This window comes from Bison bison, unplaced genomic scaffold (assembly GCF_000754665.1).
Source record: "Bison bison bison isolate TAMUID 2011002044 unplaced genomic scaffold, Bison_UMD1.0 scf7180017864093, whole genome shotgun sequence".
NCBI lineage: Eukaryota > Metazoa > Chordata > Mammalia > Artiodactyla > Bovidae > Bison > Bison bison.
This window is the reverse complement of record NW_011494665.1, coordinates 2524663-2542157: the sequence shown is the minus strand read 5'-3', so window position 1 is coordinate 2542157 and position 17495 is coordinate 2524663. Positions and strand designations below refer to the sequence as shown.

General features: G+C 44.0%; 1 protein-coding gene across 3 annotated transcripts in view; it reads left to right on the top strand.

Moving 5' to 3' along the window:
* TDRD10 (tudor domain containing 10) overlaps positions 1-17495 on the top strand; it is a 53323-nt gene that overhangs the window by 9353 nt on the left and 26475 nt on the right. For all 3 annotated transcript variants that reach the window (XR_825128.1, XM_010838346.1, XM_010838345.1), the window contains 2 exons: positions 12014-12084; positions 12728-12884. Coding sequence is in view for 2 of the 3 variants with exons in the window: in XM_010838346.1 (XP_010836648.1) it covers positions 12014-12084; positions 12728-12884 (228 nt within the window). In the remaining variant the exon portion in view is untranslated. The remainder of the gene's footprint in view (positions 1-12013; positions 12085-12727; positions 12885-17495) is intronic.

The window sequence follows — 17495 nt, the reverse complement described above, 5'->3', positions numbered from 1 at the left end:
TTGTATTGGCGTATACAGCTGAGTAGGGGCTTCCCTGGTGGCTCAGCGGTAAAGAATCTGCCTACAATGCTGCAGACCTGGTTTCCATCTCTGGGTCAGGAAGATCCCTTGGAGGAGGGCATGGCAATCCACTCTGGTACTCTTGCCTAGAGAACCCCATGGACAGAGGAACCTGGCAGTGTGCAGTCCTCAGGGTTGCACAGAGTTGGACACGACTGCAGCAGCAGCAGCAGCAAAGCTGATTAACAAACAACGTTGTGATAAGTTTCAGGTGAAGAGCGAAGGGACTCAGCCATACATAACACATGCACCATTCTCCCCCAAACTCCCCACCCTTCTCAACTGCCACATAACACTGAGCAGATTTCCATGTGCTGTATATGCAGTGGGTCCTTGTTGATTATCTATTTTAAATATGGCAGCGTGTACGTATCCATCCTAAACCCCTAATTATCCCTTTCCCCATCGTCCCCACCCCCACCCTGACCCTGGCAACCAGAAGTTTGCTGTCTAAGTCTGTAGGCCTCTGTTTTAAGTTCATTTGTATTGTTTCTTTTTAGATTACACATATAAGGGATGTCTTATGATACTTCTCTTTCTCTGTCTGGCTTACAGAGCTGCAGTGAATAGCTCTGTTCACATACAGGGAGCACATATCCTTTCAGATCATGTTTTTCTCCAGATACGTGCCCAGGAGTGGGATCGCAGGGTCACACGGTAGCTCTATTCTTAGTTTTTTAAGGAACCTCTATGCTGTCCTCTCGGAGAGGCAATGGCACCCCACTCCAGTACTCTTGCCTGGAGAATCTCGTGGATGGAGGAGCCTGGTGGGCTGCAGTCCATGGGGTCGCTAAGAGTCGGACACGACTGAGCAACGTCACTTTCACTTTTCACTTTCATGCATTGGAGAAGGAAATGGCAACCCACTCCAGTGTTCTTGCCTAGAGAATCCCGGGGACGGCAGAGCCTGGTGAGCTGCCATCTGTGGGGTCACACAGAGTCGGACACGACTGAAGTGACTTAGCAGCAGCAGCAGCATACTGTACTCTATAGTGGCTGTATCAATTTACATTCCAACCAATGGTGTAGAAGGGTTCCCTTCTCTCCATACCTACCAGCATTTATTGTTTGTGGATTTTTTGATGATAGACTTTCTGTCTGGTGTGAAGTGATATCTTGTCTGACTGTTTGTGACCCCATGGACTGTAGCCCTACCAGGGTCTTCTGTCCATGGAATTCTCCAAGCAAGAATACTGGAATGGGTAGCCACTCCCTTCTCCAGGGGATCTTCCCAACCCAGGGATCGAACCTGGATCTCCTGCATTGAAGGTGGATTTTTTTTTACCATCTGAACCACCAGGAAAGCCCCAATAATTAGTGATGTTGAATATCTTTTTATGTGCCTCTTGAAAAATGCCACTTTAAAATACATAGCTGACTTCTAAGAAAGTAAGGAAAATTAAGAGGGCCCAAAATAAGCAATAACTTGAAAACTAGGAGGATCTGGTCAATTCCCTAGGGTCTGTGCCTACCTCAAAACCTAAAGATTGGATTGGATTATAGCAGCCATGTCAGGGTAGGAGATGACACTCGGGGCCTATGTGAGGAGGGACATGGTAGTTGACATCCCTGCAAAAGCAGGATGGTTGAAGGGCTGGCCCCGTGAGCCACAAAACTTTTCTTATTGGCCCAGGGTGGTGTTGAGAAAGTTAATCTGACTTGGCCAGGATCTGGGGCTGGTAGGGTAAACAGTCTCCCTAAGAACATATAACAGTAGGCCTGATTTCATGTGAATTGTGGTTTAAATTCATATTACTTACATAGTCTGGGAACCTTCAAGCTAAAATTTAACTTTTGATGAAGTTAAAAGCCCAGATCACAGAAAAACATTTAAACTGTGAGTGGAAGGAAACGTCCAAAATCTGAGAAAGAGTATCTACAGAAAATACACAGAAAACATTGTCACTTGGGAAACAGGCATTTTAAAATCAAGAACAAGACGCTAGTGCCCCTATCATTTCTGTTTAACATTTTATGCAATCTCTTAGCTAGAGCAAGTGAGAAAATAAAGTGAGAGGTGTAAGAATTGGAAAGGAAAAAACAAAATCATTATTTGCAGATGATTGTCTAAGTTGAAGCTCAGAAGACTCTTGGATATGTTAGAATTATTGATAGTTAAGGTGGTTGAATATAAGATAAATATACAAAAGTCAATTGTATTTCTATACAGAGGGGAAAAAAATGCAAAGAGCTAGAAATTAATAAAAGTTGTGCAAGACATAGATACAGAAAATTAGGCTTTACTGAAAGACATTAAGGAAGGCTTCAACAAAGAGATGGATAAGAAGAGTCAGTTTTATGATCCTTAAATTGGTATATAGATTCAATACCATTGTGATCAAAATACCCAAAGGATTTTCAAAGAGCCTGACAAACTGATTCTAAAATTTACGTGAAACAGAACATGTCCCATGAATAAATGCACCTTTTTTGAAGAGGAAGAATAAGGAGACAGGAGAGTAAATTTTCCACTGTAATGATGACCTTGATGTGGATGCCTTGCTAATTGCCAACATATGAACCATAAAAAGTCCAGAAATATACCTACATGTATATGAAAACTTGGTGTGTATAATCAGGTGGCATTGCAGATGAGTTGGGAAAGAAGGGACTATTCAGTAAACTGGTTCTGAGATGTTTCTTTATCCATACAAGAAAAATGAAATTGGACCTTTACATTGTAACATTCACTGAATGGATTCTAGATGGATTAAGGACTTAACAATGTATAGCAAATGCAATACTTAGGGACACAACCTTGATAGCTTTCCCTTTGAGATCAGGAACAAGATATAAATACCAGCTATTGCTATTTCTGTCAGCATTGTACTGGTGGTCCTGGTCAGTGCAGCAGGCAAGGAGAAAGAAAGACACGAGAATGGGAAAGGCGGAGATAAGTGTCATTAAGTGCAGGGGATATGATGGTGGTAGTAGACAGTCAGGACCAGTTATCTGTATTCCCAGCTTGTACCTTGCCCATGAACCCTGAACTTGTCGATTTAGTTGCCTAGTCCTTATCTCTACTTGGGCAACTCATAGGCATTTCAGACTTAATGTGTCCAGCCTGCTCCTCCCACGGTCTTCCTCATCTCAGTAAATGGCCCAAAACCTGGGAAATATTCTTGTTTCATATCTCACATGTTTTTCACACTTCACATTCAATCTGTCAGCGGGTATAAAAATACACCTAGAATCAAACAGTCTTTTGCATCAGAAGGGAGGAAGAGAATGGAATAGCTCTTTAAATTTGCCAAAATAAACAGTGGAAAGATAAAAAGGGAATAAAGATGGTGACCTCTGGGGGAGGGAAGGAAAAATGATAGAAGGGAGATAGAGGCACAATTTATTTTATTTATTTATTTAAAAATTTTAAAATTGATTTTTATTGGAGTTACTGTTTTATTGGAGTTTATTGTGTTAGTTTCTGCTGTACAGCAAAGTGCATCAGCTCTATGTGTACATGTATCCCCTCTTTTTGGAGGGACAGTTTATGAATTTACCTTGTGTTATTGTTTTGACTTTAAAATATATGAATGTTTTCATATTTAAGAGAATCAAAGTGATCTATTAAAAAAGCACTCCCTAAAAACTGAAAACAAACTAGTGATATAATTAGTTTGGTGTCAGAGAATAGAATTATTCAAATTGAATAAGCCCGGGAACAAACTAGTGATATAATTAGTGGTGTCAGAGAATATAGCTATTCAAATTGACCTTAGAATATGATATTTTGACTGTGTATCCTCAGTAGGATATATTACAAGCATAAAAAGAACTGCAAGGAAGTCTTAAACTTTGCTCAGTAATTTTGCTGTCTGTAGTAATCCTGGTATTATTTGAACCTGTTATATATTTAAAGTAGGATATAATAACTAGTATTGTTAGGAATAAAGATTTTCAGCATAAGATAAATAAAAACCATCTGTAGCTCTATAGGAATTAGAATCCATGATTACAATGATTATTTTCCCTTTCAAAGACGCGTATCTCCTAACTCTGCTGATTGAAAGACCTTGGTGCTCTTAACAACCCAGTGGCAATAAGATCCTAGATTGCTCACTTTAAATACCATTCCCCACTGAAAGGAACTATACCTTCTTAGAGTCCAGGTTTGGAGCTGTTATGTGCCAGAAAGCTAGAAACCTCTCAAAGGCTATTAGGGTTTGATTGAAGGGAAGGGAGAAGTTGTAATTAGAGGTGAGATACTTTTTCCTTGGAGCTATGTGCTGGAATGTTTACAGATGTAGTGATGAGGTGATGAGATTTATTTCAGAATAGCCTAATGGTAGGGAGAGGTATAGATGAAATCAGAGTGTCCCTGAGTTAAGAATTTTTTTTTCCGGGTAAGGCTTTCCTGGGGACTCGTGCTATAGCACGAAGGAGTGAAAACAGGGAACAGGTGCCCTTATTTGCTCCCTTTTTTTTGAATTGAGGCTGACAGGTATATAGGAATTTGTTATACTGTTTTCTATACATGTTTAAAAAGTTGGCTTAAAGCTCAACATTCAGAAAACTAAGATCATGGCATCTGGTCCCATCACTTTGTGGGAAATAGATGGGGAAACAGTGGAAACAATGTCAGACTTTATTTTTTGGGGCTCCAAAATCACTGCAGATGGTGATTGCAGCCATGAAATTAAAAGACGCTTACTCCTTGGAAGGAAAGTTAGGATTAACCTAGATATATTCAAAAGCAGAGACATTACTTTGCCAACAAAGGTCCGTCTAGTCAAGGCTATGGTTTTTCCAGTAGTCATGTATGGATGTGAAAGTTGGACTATGAAGAAAGCTAAGCGCCGAAGAATTGATGCCTTTGAAGTGTGGTGTTGGAGAAGACTCTTGAGAGTCCCTTGGACTGCAAGGAGATCCAACCAGTCCATTCTGAAGGAGATCAGCCCTGGGATTTCTTTGGAAGGAATGATGCTAAAGCTGAAACTCCAGTACTTTGGCCACCTCATGCGAAGAGTTGACTCATTGGAAAAGACTCTGATGCTGGGAGGGATTGGGGGCAGGAGGAGAAGGGGACGACAGAAGATGAGATGGCTGGATGGCATCACTGACTCGATGGACGTGAGTCTGAGTGAACTCCGAGAGTTGTGATGGACAGGGAGGCCTGGCGTGCTGCAATTCATGGGGTCTCAAAGAGTCAGACACGACTGAGTGACTGAACTGAACTGATACATGTTTAAAAGTTTCCAAATAAAAAGACATAAGAACAAGCAAAAAGAGGGTCCCGTGGGCCAAAAATGGGACGATTCATGTTTCGAAAATACTAATGACTACCTTTGATTAGAACTTACTAGTGATAAAAAGCAATGATTAGAACTTACTAGTGATAAAAAGCAATGAAAGTGATACCTAAAGAAATAATACATAAACTCACTGGACACATTGAAGATAGCAAGAAATAGTTCAGTAATATAAAACTTGGTAATTAAAGGAAAAGGTTAAGTGTTTATCTTGCTTTTCTAACACCAGTGCCATTTCAGGGCAAATGACTAACACTAGTGAATGAGAGAAAGTTCTTTCCAGAGGAGCTCTAGCTCATCAATGCAGAGGAAATGATTGAAAATCATCGTTTTGCAACCTGTTTCGGACGGGGGTTATCAGAGCATGGTAGATTCATTAGATAAAATATTGATGGGCAGTTTTATAATGAAAGGATCAGGCTGTTACTGTCTGAATTTGTGTTTTGTTTGTTTTTGTCTGAGCCTTGCAGCATGTGGGATCATAGTTTCCTAAGCAGGGATTGACCCCTTGACCCTGCAGTGAAAGTGTGGAGTCTTAACCACTGGATTGCCAGGGAAGTCCCTGTCTGATTTATTGATTAATTTAGCGTCACCTAAAGTGAGACAACCAGGTGTAAGTCTCCTAAAATGATGTCATATTAGTGAAGAAGATCTCACACCATCTGTAAAGTATTCTAGCCAAAAATGTAAATAATAACCTACATGTGAAAGCTCCATGTCTAACTTCTAGTCTAAAGGAAACGGGGGTGGGGATAGAAGATCAAGTTTTGTTTTTTTTTAGAAGATCAAGTTAAACGCTTACAATAAGGAAGCAATACTCTTGTCTACAGAACAGCTGACCTGGTCTATATTACACGTCAAAGTCATGGAAAAATTAAAGCAGGGAGATCTGATATAAAGACGTTTAGAGGAGACCTAAGAGAAATGATGACCAAACAGAATAAGTAGACCTTGTTCTGACCCTGACTGCGACAAAACAGTCGTTAAAAGATATTTTTGAGACAGTCGATGACATTTGTCTGTTAGTTGTTTGTAGTTTGATAAGTCACCTCTCTGACTTAATATGTCTGCTTAATACCGTTGAACTCACCATGCACATTTCTCATTGATTTTAATTAATTATCTGTCTTTCCTAAATACGATCAGTCCCAGGAGGGACTTCCCTACTGGTCCAGTGGCTAAGACTCCACACTCCCAGTGCAGGGGGACTGGGTTCAATCTCTGGTCAGGGAACTAATCCCACATGTTCCAAATAAGACTTCTCATGCTGCAAGGAAAATCAAAGATCCTGTGTGCTGCAACTTAGACCTGGTGCACCCAAATTAATAAATAACAGGTGGAAACCTAGAGCCTATTATACAGAGTGAAGTAAGTCAGAAAAACAAACATTATATACTTGCACATATATGTGGAATCTAGAAAGATGGTACTGTTGAAATTATTTTCAGGGCAGCAATGGAGATGCAGAACAGACTTATGGACACGGGGGCGGGGCAGAGGGCAGAGGAAGGAGAGGGTGGGATGTATGGAGAGAGAAGCATGGAAGTGTACATGACCGTATGTAAAATAGATAGCCAGTGGGAATTTGCTGTATGACTCAGGGAACTCAAACCAGGGCTCTGTAACCATCTAGAGGGGTGGGATGGGGAGGGAGGTTCAGAAGGAGGGGGCATATGTTTACCTATGGCTGATTCATGTTGATTTGTGGCAGAAACCAACACAATTCTGTAAAGCAATTATCCTTCAGTTAAAAATAAATAAATTTAAAATTAAAAAAAAAAAGAGATCAGCCCCAGGAGGGGAGAGCCTTTGGGTACCTTGTTCATGGCACGAAAGACATTTTCTAGCACAGAGTAGGCACTTAATAATCATTTGTTGAATGAATTAGAGGGAAATGGACAGTGAGTACAGACAAGTTTTTCAAGGATTTTTGTAACAAAGAAGGATAGGAAGCGGGGTGGGAGCAGGAGGGGGTTGTAAGGTCGAAGGTGTTACTTACGTGTCTTTAAGTATTTAGATGGTAAATATTAGAGCTCATTTGTATGCCCACCCAGTGGGGAGGGTAGTTAATGCAGGAAAAAGGGGAGATCATTTAGTATGAAAGACCTTGAGAAGGTTAAGAGGGGTTGTCTGGAGCAAGGACGGGCCTTCTATGTAGAGGGGGGCACACGGGTACAGGGAGGTTGACTGATGTCGTGGCAGGGGCTGGGTGTTCCTTTTGATTGCTTGTCTCTCCTCAGCAAAGAATCGGGGTTATCTGCTGAGTAGAAAGAGGGCAAGGAAGGTCTGAGTGGAAGTAGACTGCAGTAGTTTTGTTGGGGAGGCTGGCGGTTGATGATTAGGAATATGTAGTAGGAATGCCAGAAGCACTGAACCAGGAAATGACCCGCAGTCAGTGATCAACCACAGTGGAAAGAGGAAGGCAGGGGCCGGTGGGGCGGGGCAGGGTGGGGCGGAACGGATGGCCAGAGAGTCAGGATAGGGTCGGGAGTTTGCGGGACTGTGGGAAAGTGGCAGAGTTTGAAGGATCACAGACCCAGAGAATAGAGCTGGGGAGCTAGAGGTGTGAGAAGAAAGGTGGTTGGAGAGCAGGGACTCGAAGTTGCCGTCTGGAGGTGGGCGGTCCTTGGTAATAGTGGGGTCCAGGGTGTGTCCTGGGAGGAAGGGAGCTCAGGTGACGGGGATACCCTACTTTCTCTCCTCTGTGTGTTTTCTCTATGACTTTTATCATTTCATACATTTTTTTAAAAATGTATCTGTGTTGGCACATACATGCGATGCCAATAAACATTCAGATGCTTAGCTTGGATCATAAGAAAGTGCTGGTACTTGACCAGTTTTTATCTGCAGAAATGTCAAATCACATGGCTCAAGTTAAATGTTTCCCAGTTTTTGCCACTTTCTTTTCTTCCTTTATTTTTGACTGTGCTGGGTCTTTGTTGCTTCGCACGGGCCTTCTCTAGTTGCATGGAGCGGGGGCTACTCTCTAGTTTTGATGTGCAGGCTTCTCATGGTGATGGCTTCTCTTGTTCTTGAGCATAAGCTCTAGGTGCTCAGGCTTCAGTAGTCGCAGCTCCTGGTCTCTAGAGCAAGGGCTCAGTAGTTGTGGCAGATGGGCTTGCTCCATGGCATACAGGGTCTTCCCCAACCAGGGATCGAACCCGTGTCCCTGGCATTGGGAGGCAGATTCCTATCCACCATGCCACTGGGGAAGTCCTTTTTCCACTTTAAACAGAGCTTCAGTGCACTGGCATGTCTACATGCGTGTCTCTAGGACCTCACCTGGGTGTGGGGCCAGAGCCACACGGTGCACACGGCTGGGCCAGGAGGGGAGAGAGGCCCCCACTCCTGCCAGCAGCATCAGCAGCAAAATTCCTTTATCCTTACCAACACTAGCTTGGTGTTGTCCTGCTGCTAAATCACTGCTGTCAAGGGGATATGGAATCATTTAGCATGCAGGTAACTGCCATAACCTTCTGCCTGTCTGGCACGAAGTCAGCGGCCCATAAATGCTCGTGCCGTAATTATTGGCAAGCTAGAGTAGATGTTTTTTTGTAATGATTGATTGAAAGGAGTGTATTAATAAGTGAAATAGGTTATGAAGCAGAGGATACTGTATGATCCCTTAGTCTCTATGTACAGTACTCATGTTTTGATGGTAAGATTATGGGTGATATCTCTATTTTGCTTATCTGTATTTTCAAACTTTTCTATAATAAACATCTAATGCTTTGGTAATTAAAATATCCTAATAACTAATTTTAGTTATTTAAAATGATACGTAAAAGATACCCTAAGGGATATGAGGCAATTTTAAAGTATTAAGCTTCCTGTCAAATATATAGTAAAAAAAATTTTTAAATAAACAAACTGAACTATTAAGGGGCAGAAAAATAATGTCATAGGTTATGCCTTTAGGTTTTCGTAGTTCCTTATGCTAACTATCAATAAGAACAACACCTGCTGCTAAGATGACCTCACTGATAGCACTGATTGATGAACCACGGATGGAAAGAAGTCAGCAGTTTCTTTTGTGTGTATGTGGTAGTGGTGGTGGTTCTTCTCTCTTCTTACACTCGAGCACATTTTCTGAAAATGAGCGCTTCCTGAATCAGTTTGATACCAGGGAATAGTAGTTTTTGACCTTGGCTGCATATTGCCATCATCTTTTTAAAAATATTGCTAAAAATACTGCTTTAATCTCAACTTCGGAGATTCTGATTTTGTTTACCTGGGGTGGGCCAGGCATCACTTTGGTAGGTAGTTGTTTTTTTTTTTTTTAAAGTGACTTTCCAGCTGAATCTTATGTGCAATCAGAATTGAGGATCATTGCTGTAGGAGAAGGGTTTGCCAAGTTTTCTGTGAAGGGTCAGATGCGTGCATGCTAAACCATTTCAGTTGTGTTTGATTCTGTGTGACCCCGTGGACTGTAGCCCACCAGGCTCCTCTGTCCACGGGATTCTCCAGGCAAGAAAACTAGAGTGGGTTGCCATGCCCTCCTCCAGGGGATCTTCCCAGGGATTGGACCAGCTTCTCGGCAGCAGGTTCTTCACCACTAGCACCACCTGGGAAGGCCCAGAGGGTCAGATAGTAGGTGTTACGCTTCGCAGGCCATAATCCCCTGTTGCAGATGCTCTGCCACTGGGCCCTGAAAGCGGCCATGGAGAATACGTAAATGAACAGGCGTGGCTGCACTCCAGTAACACTTAGGAAAAGGGTGGTGGGTTGGATTTGGCCCAAGGCTATGGTTTCCTGACACTGAAGGCACAAAAATATGGGAGTTTTCTCTTATGTCATCATTTATTCATTGATTTATTTTTGGCTGTACCACATGGCTTTGGGGATATTAGTTCTCCGACCAGGGATTGAATCCATGCCCTCGGCAGTGAAAGCACAGAGCCCTAACCACTGGACTGCCCAGGAATTCTCTTTTAATAATAGCAAAATCTGACCAGAAGAAAGGTATCATTTTGCATGATATCATGAAAAGAATGCAGGATTTGAGGTTAGAAGACTTGAGTTCAAATCTTGACTCTAAATTAGCTGTGTAATCTTAAGGCAGTCACTTAATCTCAATGATCTTTATTTTATGCATTTGAGAACGAGAACAATAATAATATACACTTCATAGGGTGGTTTTAAAGATCAAATGGAATAAGGCATATGATAGTGCTTTATAAACTGAAAATGCTAAGCACGTATTGCTTGAACTCACAAATTGCTTGTTGCTCAGCATCTTGTAGATTTATGTGTAATAAACATTAAATATTTAAAAGTAAAAGCAAATTAGAAAATTTGAATTTAAATGTAATATAAATATGAAGACTCGGAAAATGAGCTATACATTATGCATTTCTCTTCCCTTGCCAATAAAGTGACTTTAGATTGGTAATAACAGAAGATGGTATAAATATACATTTTCCCGAAGTAGAATTTTCTCGGGAAACATTAGTTTTCATCACAGGTGTGGGATTTGCATTGGTAACAGCCAGTGGAGAAGCTGGGGAAGGTGAAGGGGGGAGATGCAGGTAGGAGTTGACACGGAGGCCTGAGGGGAAGCTGCGGCCGTGCGCAGCGCATCCGTGACCTTCGAGAACGCATTTTCAGTGGAGCAGGAACAGCGGCCAAGCTGCAGCCAGAGGGAGTGGGCGGGGAGGAAACAGAGGCAATAGGCGGACACAGCTCTTTCTACACATTTGGCAGAAAAAGAGAAAAAATAGGGTGTTGCTCAAAAGGGCATCAGGGTTGGGTAGATGTTATCTCAAAAAAGGGAGGGCAGTCATGGTTGGAGCCCAGGGATGGGAGTGGGACTAGGATCCATGGGAGAGGGAGCCTGAGGGCAGGCAGGAGGGAGAGTTGAGAATTAGATGGAGAGATGTCCAGGGGAGGGGATCGTGTCCCCAGGCGGTAGAGGCCTGGCTGCAGTGAGGAAAGTTGGGGTGGTTGGTAGGGGTGGGGAGCCTTATGGAGCAGGCATGGCAGACAGCTCGATCAGCAGCTGACCAGAGAAGAGTGCTCCCTCCATGCGCAGCCCCTCTGGACTTGACTTAGACGTCACTCTGCCCCATCCGTTAAACAGAGATCATGCGTTTATGAACTCTAAGCTCCTTGAGTCCAAGACTTATGTCAAGTTCAAATTCATATCTCCTGTAACACTTGGCATAAGGCTTGTGGGTAGCTCATGTTTGCTGTCGGACGTGTCAGGAAAGAAACGAAGGGAAGTTGCCATGAATACAGGACGGAGTCAGCAGACTCAATTAAAAATGCCTTCCTGCCTAGGTAGCGATGAAAGGGAGATAGCCTAGAGATTCCTAATAAATTGAAAGTCACTTCCACCTGGGAGCCCACCCTGAGCACTTCTTTTCTCTCCAAATTTGGGTTAGATACCCAGACTGTTCTCCCGGAGGCCTCTGTACTTCCTCATGGAAGTTCATACCCTCTGGTAAAATGACCTGTTTGCTTGATGGTCTTGTCAGGGCCCCACACGTCTGTTGAACTGCAGTCGAAGGCAGCGCTTACAGCCTTCTTGCCTCTGTATTTGCATCGCTGAGCACAGAGCCTGGCACACTCAGCACATCATCGGTTCTCCTTAAGTCTTTGTTCAGCTGATAACGGCCTAGCTGGCTGGGGATCTGCACCCTTGAGAGCCAGCTGTCAGTTTCGTCTTCAGGTCTCTGTATCGCTTTTAAACCCCGCCATTGCAGGAGGAGATTCGGTGCCTTCTGAAGGACTTCAGCCCTCTCCATGTCCACCGAGTCCAGAATGGCTGCAGATGGTAATGACTGTTCTTCCTTTGTTTTCTTTGGGAAGCAACTCCTTTCCTCTTTGTCCATTTTGCTGATGCACTGATGTTGCAGACAAGCTCAACAACTCACAAAGCCACGCCCACTGTGACTTGGCAGAGGGACGTTTGGGAAACCCCCTTTCCACATTTAACCCTCCGACTCGGCAGCTAATACTACCTTATCCATACAACCTTGGGTTAGAAGTCCAGAGCCCTGGGTTTACTTTTGGTCTTGTCCTTTCTCTGTTTTCTGACTCGAAGCAAGTTAGTGAATCTCCCTCAGCCTTGGTTGCCCCTGAAATCTGGGACCTACTCATATTTTTCCTTTCTTATGTTCAAGGCAGTAAAAGGACTTTGAACTTCTGTGGGGAGCAGTGTGAAGGAAATCCAGAGCCATGCCCTATGGTATATGGTGAAAGGGTCAGCGCATGTCTCCCAGTCCCCAGGAACCCCAGGACCAGCTCCCCCACTGCCCAGCCCAAACCTGGGTGTCCTGGTGGCCTGCCTGTGTGGTAGAAGTGGCCCAGCCTCTCTCCTGTCCCCTCAGAGGGAAGAGGAGACCATTCCTCGGCTCGGCACCCCCCTGCGGCTCTGTTTGAGCTGGGCTCAGAGCTGCCCTCTCCTTCCTTTGCAGCTTCGCATTCGTAGATCTGGGCTCTACGCAGAAGGTGGCACTTGCGATCCAGGCACTGAATGGGAAGCTCTTCCACAAGCGAAAACTGTACGTGAATTCCAATAACAGGTCTCCCAAGAGGACCCCTGATGTGACTGAGCGGCCCCAGGAGCTTCTGGTAGGTGCCTGGCCTCTCTACTCTCAGGGTTGCTCTGTGGTCACTTTTTTTTTGTTTGTTTGTTTGTTTGTTTAGTTTTGGCTGTGCTGGGTCTTCGTTGCTACACGGGCTTTTCTGTAGTTGCGGCAAGCAGGGGCTAGTCTCTAGTTGCAGTGCATGGGCTTGTCATTGGGGCTTCTCTTGTTGTGTGGGGTCTAGGGCACATGTGGGCTCAGTTGTTACTTTCAAGCTCTAGAAGACAAGCTCAGTAGTTATGGCACGTGGGATCTTCCCGGACCAGGGATCAAACCTGTGTCTCCTGCATTGACAGGCTGATTCTTTACCACTAAGCCACCAGGGAAGCCCATCTGTGGTCACTCTTCAGAGCTTAGATGACTCTGCTTTCTGTTCTCTCTTTCTGTCCCATCTTAAATAGTGGACAAAACAGGGGCTGGGATGAAATTAGGAAACTTTATGACTTTAACAGTCAGGAGCAAGGTTGGTATAGAAAACCTGGAACTTTGAAATGAAAGGAAGGCTGTATTCTTGGCAAGGACAAAAAGGGTTATTAGGCAATTCAGTCAGGGCTTTTTCCACCTGGGTTACTGAAATTGAGGTTTTTACTTGTTTAACGCAGCAAACAGTTGTATCTGTTGTTTGCATAGCCTTGTTCTGGCTGCTGGTGTGGAAGGTAAGGAAGACAAAAGTGAGTAAAACCTGATCCTTCCTGGCAGGGAAACAGGTATGAGGTCTGGGAACACGAGAGTTAATGGTGGGGCAGTGCCTGGTGGGGGCTTCCTTTGTTGATAGAGAAGGCCCATGACTAACCTCCAGGAGCTTCCCCTCCAATGAAGCAGGCTCTATGTAGGTGAAGGTGAACCAGAAGCAAAGCTATTTGCTTTTCTTTGCTGTAGAAGAGTTCAGAAAGAAGGGGGTCCGAGGGTGATATGGGAACTCCATGATGCTAACCAGGGTTCCAGGTGGGAAGAGGGGGAGAAGCAGAGGGTCCAGAGCCTGTGTTCTCATAAAAGGCACATTCTCAGGAGCCCTATCACAATTTTGCTTACATTTTGTCAGGGAGAGCTGCAACTGGTGACCTTCAGTGCAAAGGAGGCTGGAAAATGTAGCTTTTAAAATAGGCACATTGTTGCTAAACTTGGGAATCTGTCAGCAAGGGAAGAGAGAATGCCTATTGGTAGGCAATTAACAAGGTCAGCCAAGGCTAGAGAAGTTGGAGATGGGAGTTGAGAGGTGGGTTAGAATCTCCAACAGTGAGAGTGCCAGAGGAGGCTCCCTTTGCTAGTTCCAAACTGTTTTTCTTCCTTTGTCTTTAAACCCTCTCTCTTGGAAGGGCAGGCTGTCAGATTACGCCACGTACTGACCTTCTTGGTTGCAGTCACCTGGCATTCTGTTATGCCCTGTTATTCATTGATAACTTTAGCGTTTGACTCACCGTCTTTCTCTCTTACTGACATTCAGATTGCGTCCTGTGGATGATCTATCTTAAGAGTCTGACCCCTTATTTCCCAGACCATTTATCTTCAGTGATCTTTCCTTTCACTCGGTCACAGTTTCCTGTTCCCTGAATTATATCTCAGACCTTGTCATGGCTCATAATTGAACATCTCCAAAATATCCATTTGGAGCATCCCACGCTGCCCCTCACCACTTCTCTGCAGCTCTCTTACTCTAGAAGAGCAGTTCTCAAGCTTTAGCAGCATCAGAGTCACCGCTGAGCTCGTTAAACCGCTTGCTGAGCGCTACCTGCAGAGATACTGATTGAGTGCATATGGGTGGGGCCTGAGAGTTGTGGCACCATGCCACAAGTGGACTGGCACCCCTAGTCCTGGGACCACTTTTTGAGTAGCAAGGCTCTGAAACCCCCAGTCTAACAATCAGGCACACTGGGACTCGAAACACTGCCCCTGCCACTTCTTCACTTTTCAACACTCTACTCCCTCACTTCCCTTCTTAGCTTAGATTCCAGAACCATAGCTGCCTTCATTCAGATTACCTTAATTCCCTTAGCTCACTAAGTCATATCTTGCACAACTCCTCTCCTAGTTGAACTCAGCTCTCAACCTCTCTGAACTGCTGAAAATAATTCACACCACCTTGCTCACGGCTCTCAGTTATAGGTATGGTCACAGCTTGCCCACTTCTTCAAACTGACCTGTCTTGGAAATCTCTAACCTTTTCTGTTGTTACGTCCAATCTGCTATTAAGCCCATCTAATGCATTTTTCATTTTGGATAGTGTAGTTTTCAACTTCCATTTAGTTCTTACCCCCCATTCCTCAGCTGAACTTTTCCTTTTTTTTTGGCTGGGCCTTGAGGCATGTGGCGTCTTCGTTCCACACGTGCGTGCTTGAGTGCTGAGTCGCTTCAGTCGTGTCTGACTTTTTACGACCCTTGGACTGTAGCCTCCCAGGCTCCTCTGTCCATAGGATTCTCCAGGCAAGAATACTGGAGTGGGTTGCCATTTCCTACTCCAGGGCATCTTCCCAACCCAGGGACTGAACCCACGTCTCGTACATCTCCTGCATTGGCAAGCAGGTTCTTTACCACTAGTGCCACCTGGGAAGCCCCCTTCGTTCTCCAACCAGGGGTCAAATCAGTGCCCCGAAGTGGAAGCTCGGAGTCTCAACCACTGGATCACCAGGGACGTTCCTGAACTCTTTCATCTTTTCACCTATTTTGTTTATCTTTTCTTCCAGGTTCTTTAATATACTTATTATAGTTATAAAATAATTTTCTGCTAATTCCAACACCTGGGTCATTTGTGGGTCTGCTTTTGTTGACATTTACCTCCTTGTTTAAGAGTAAAGGCTTCTTACAGTAATTTTTTTTCTGTTTGTTGGATACTGTGGATGTTGTATTACAGAGACTTTATATTATGTTCTCTAAATAGTGTTGACTTTTTTCCTAGCAAAAATGAAATCATGAGGTGGTCTTTCGATCTTATTAAAGTTGGTTTTCTTTTTTGGGGACTGGTATGCTTCAGTTTGAGCCTTTGTTCTTAGGCAAAATCCTTTTCCTAAGATCCGACCTTGTAGGCTGAGGGTGTCAGGGTACTTAGCATGCTCCACTCCGGCTGGGCTGGAACTCCGTTATCTTCCCAGCATTGTACTGATACCTGTATTCCTCTCTTAGCTCACTCTCTACCTTCTACAACAGCTCTTCTCTCCAAGGCCTCCCAGGACCTACCCTGCATATGGGCAGCTTAGAATTTAACCAAGGACCTGGGGTTAGCTCCTAGACTTCTGGGGCTTTTCTCTACTCCTTTCTCAGTGGTACCCCATCTCATAAATTCCCGGCACCAAACTTCTTCTGTGTGTTTCTTCGGCTCAGGGGGACTGCCACTGACTGCCGAGGCTCTGCTTGCCTTGGCTGTGAATTGGGAAAATGTCCCCCCGGCAAGGGGCCAGAGTCAGTGTGGGCTCCTGACCTGTGCTTTCCTTTTCTCAGGCAAATTGCACTCTGCTATTCACTCTCATTAGTGTGTACCAGAAACAGTTAATTTGTGTATTTTGTCCAGTTTTATGGTTGTTTGGGACGGGTAAGTACTGTCATGCCAGAACTAGGTACTAGCAAAGAGTGTTTAGAGGCTCACCTTTGTCCTTTTGGGATGAATATCATTTCTCAGGACCATTTCTGGTGCTTTTGCATTAGAAATAAGTAACCAAAAGATGAACACTAATCTCCATGCTTTTGGGAATTTAAAAACATATTCCTAAGTAAATAACGTGTAGGTCAAAGAAGAAATTATAAGAGAAATTTAAAAATACTTAAGAGGTCTTCCCTGGTGCTCCAGTGGTTAAGACTTCAGGCTTCCATTATGGAGGGCATGAGTTCAGTGCCTTGTCGGGGAACTAAGATCCTGCATGCCACACAGCTCAGCCAAAAATTTTTTTTGAGAAAGCACTTAGAACTGAACAATAAGGAAAATTTTTTCTTATCAAAAGCTGTGGGATATATGTGCTCTAGAGCCCACGTGCTACAACTGTTGAGCCCGTGTGCTGCAGATACTGCAGCCCATGCACCTAGAGCCTGTGCTCCGTAACAAGAGAAGCCACCGCAACGAGAAGCCTGCTCACTGCAGCACAGAGTAGCCCCCGCTCACTGCAACGAGAGGAAGCCTGTGCGCAGCAAGAAGACCCAGTACAACCAAAAAAATAAAGAAGTTGAATGCAGCAAAAGCAATACTTATGGGGAAGTATGTAATATTGAATGCTTAAACGAGCAAAGAAGCCATGGTGAAAATAAATGAGCTTACAGTTGATTGAAGTAGGTAAAAAGTAAAAATAAACCCAAATAAGGAACAGACAAAATTTTTTTTAAAAATATCTATTTATTTGAATGTACCAGGTCTTAGTGGAGGCATGCAGGATCTTTAATTGTGGCATGTGGGCTCTAGTTCCCTGAGAGGGATCGAACCCTGGCCTTTTGCATTGGGAGTACGGAGTCTTAACCACTGGACCACCAGGGAGTCCCAGCAAAAATTTTAAAACAAAGTTTTTTAAAATTTAAAAATTTTGTGGACTTCCCTGGTGGTCCGTTGGTTAAGAATCGGCCTGGCAATGCAGGGGACATGGGTTCTATCCCTGCTCGAGGAAGATCCCACGTGCCACAG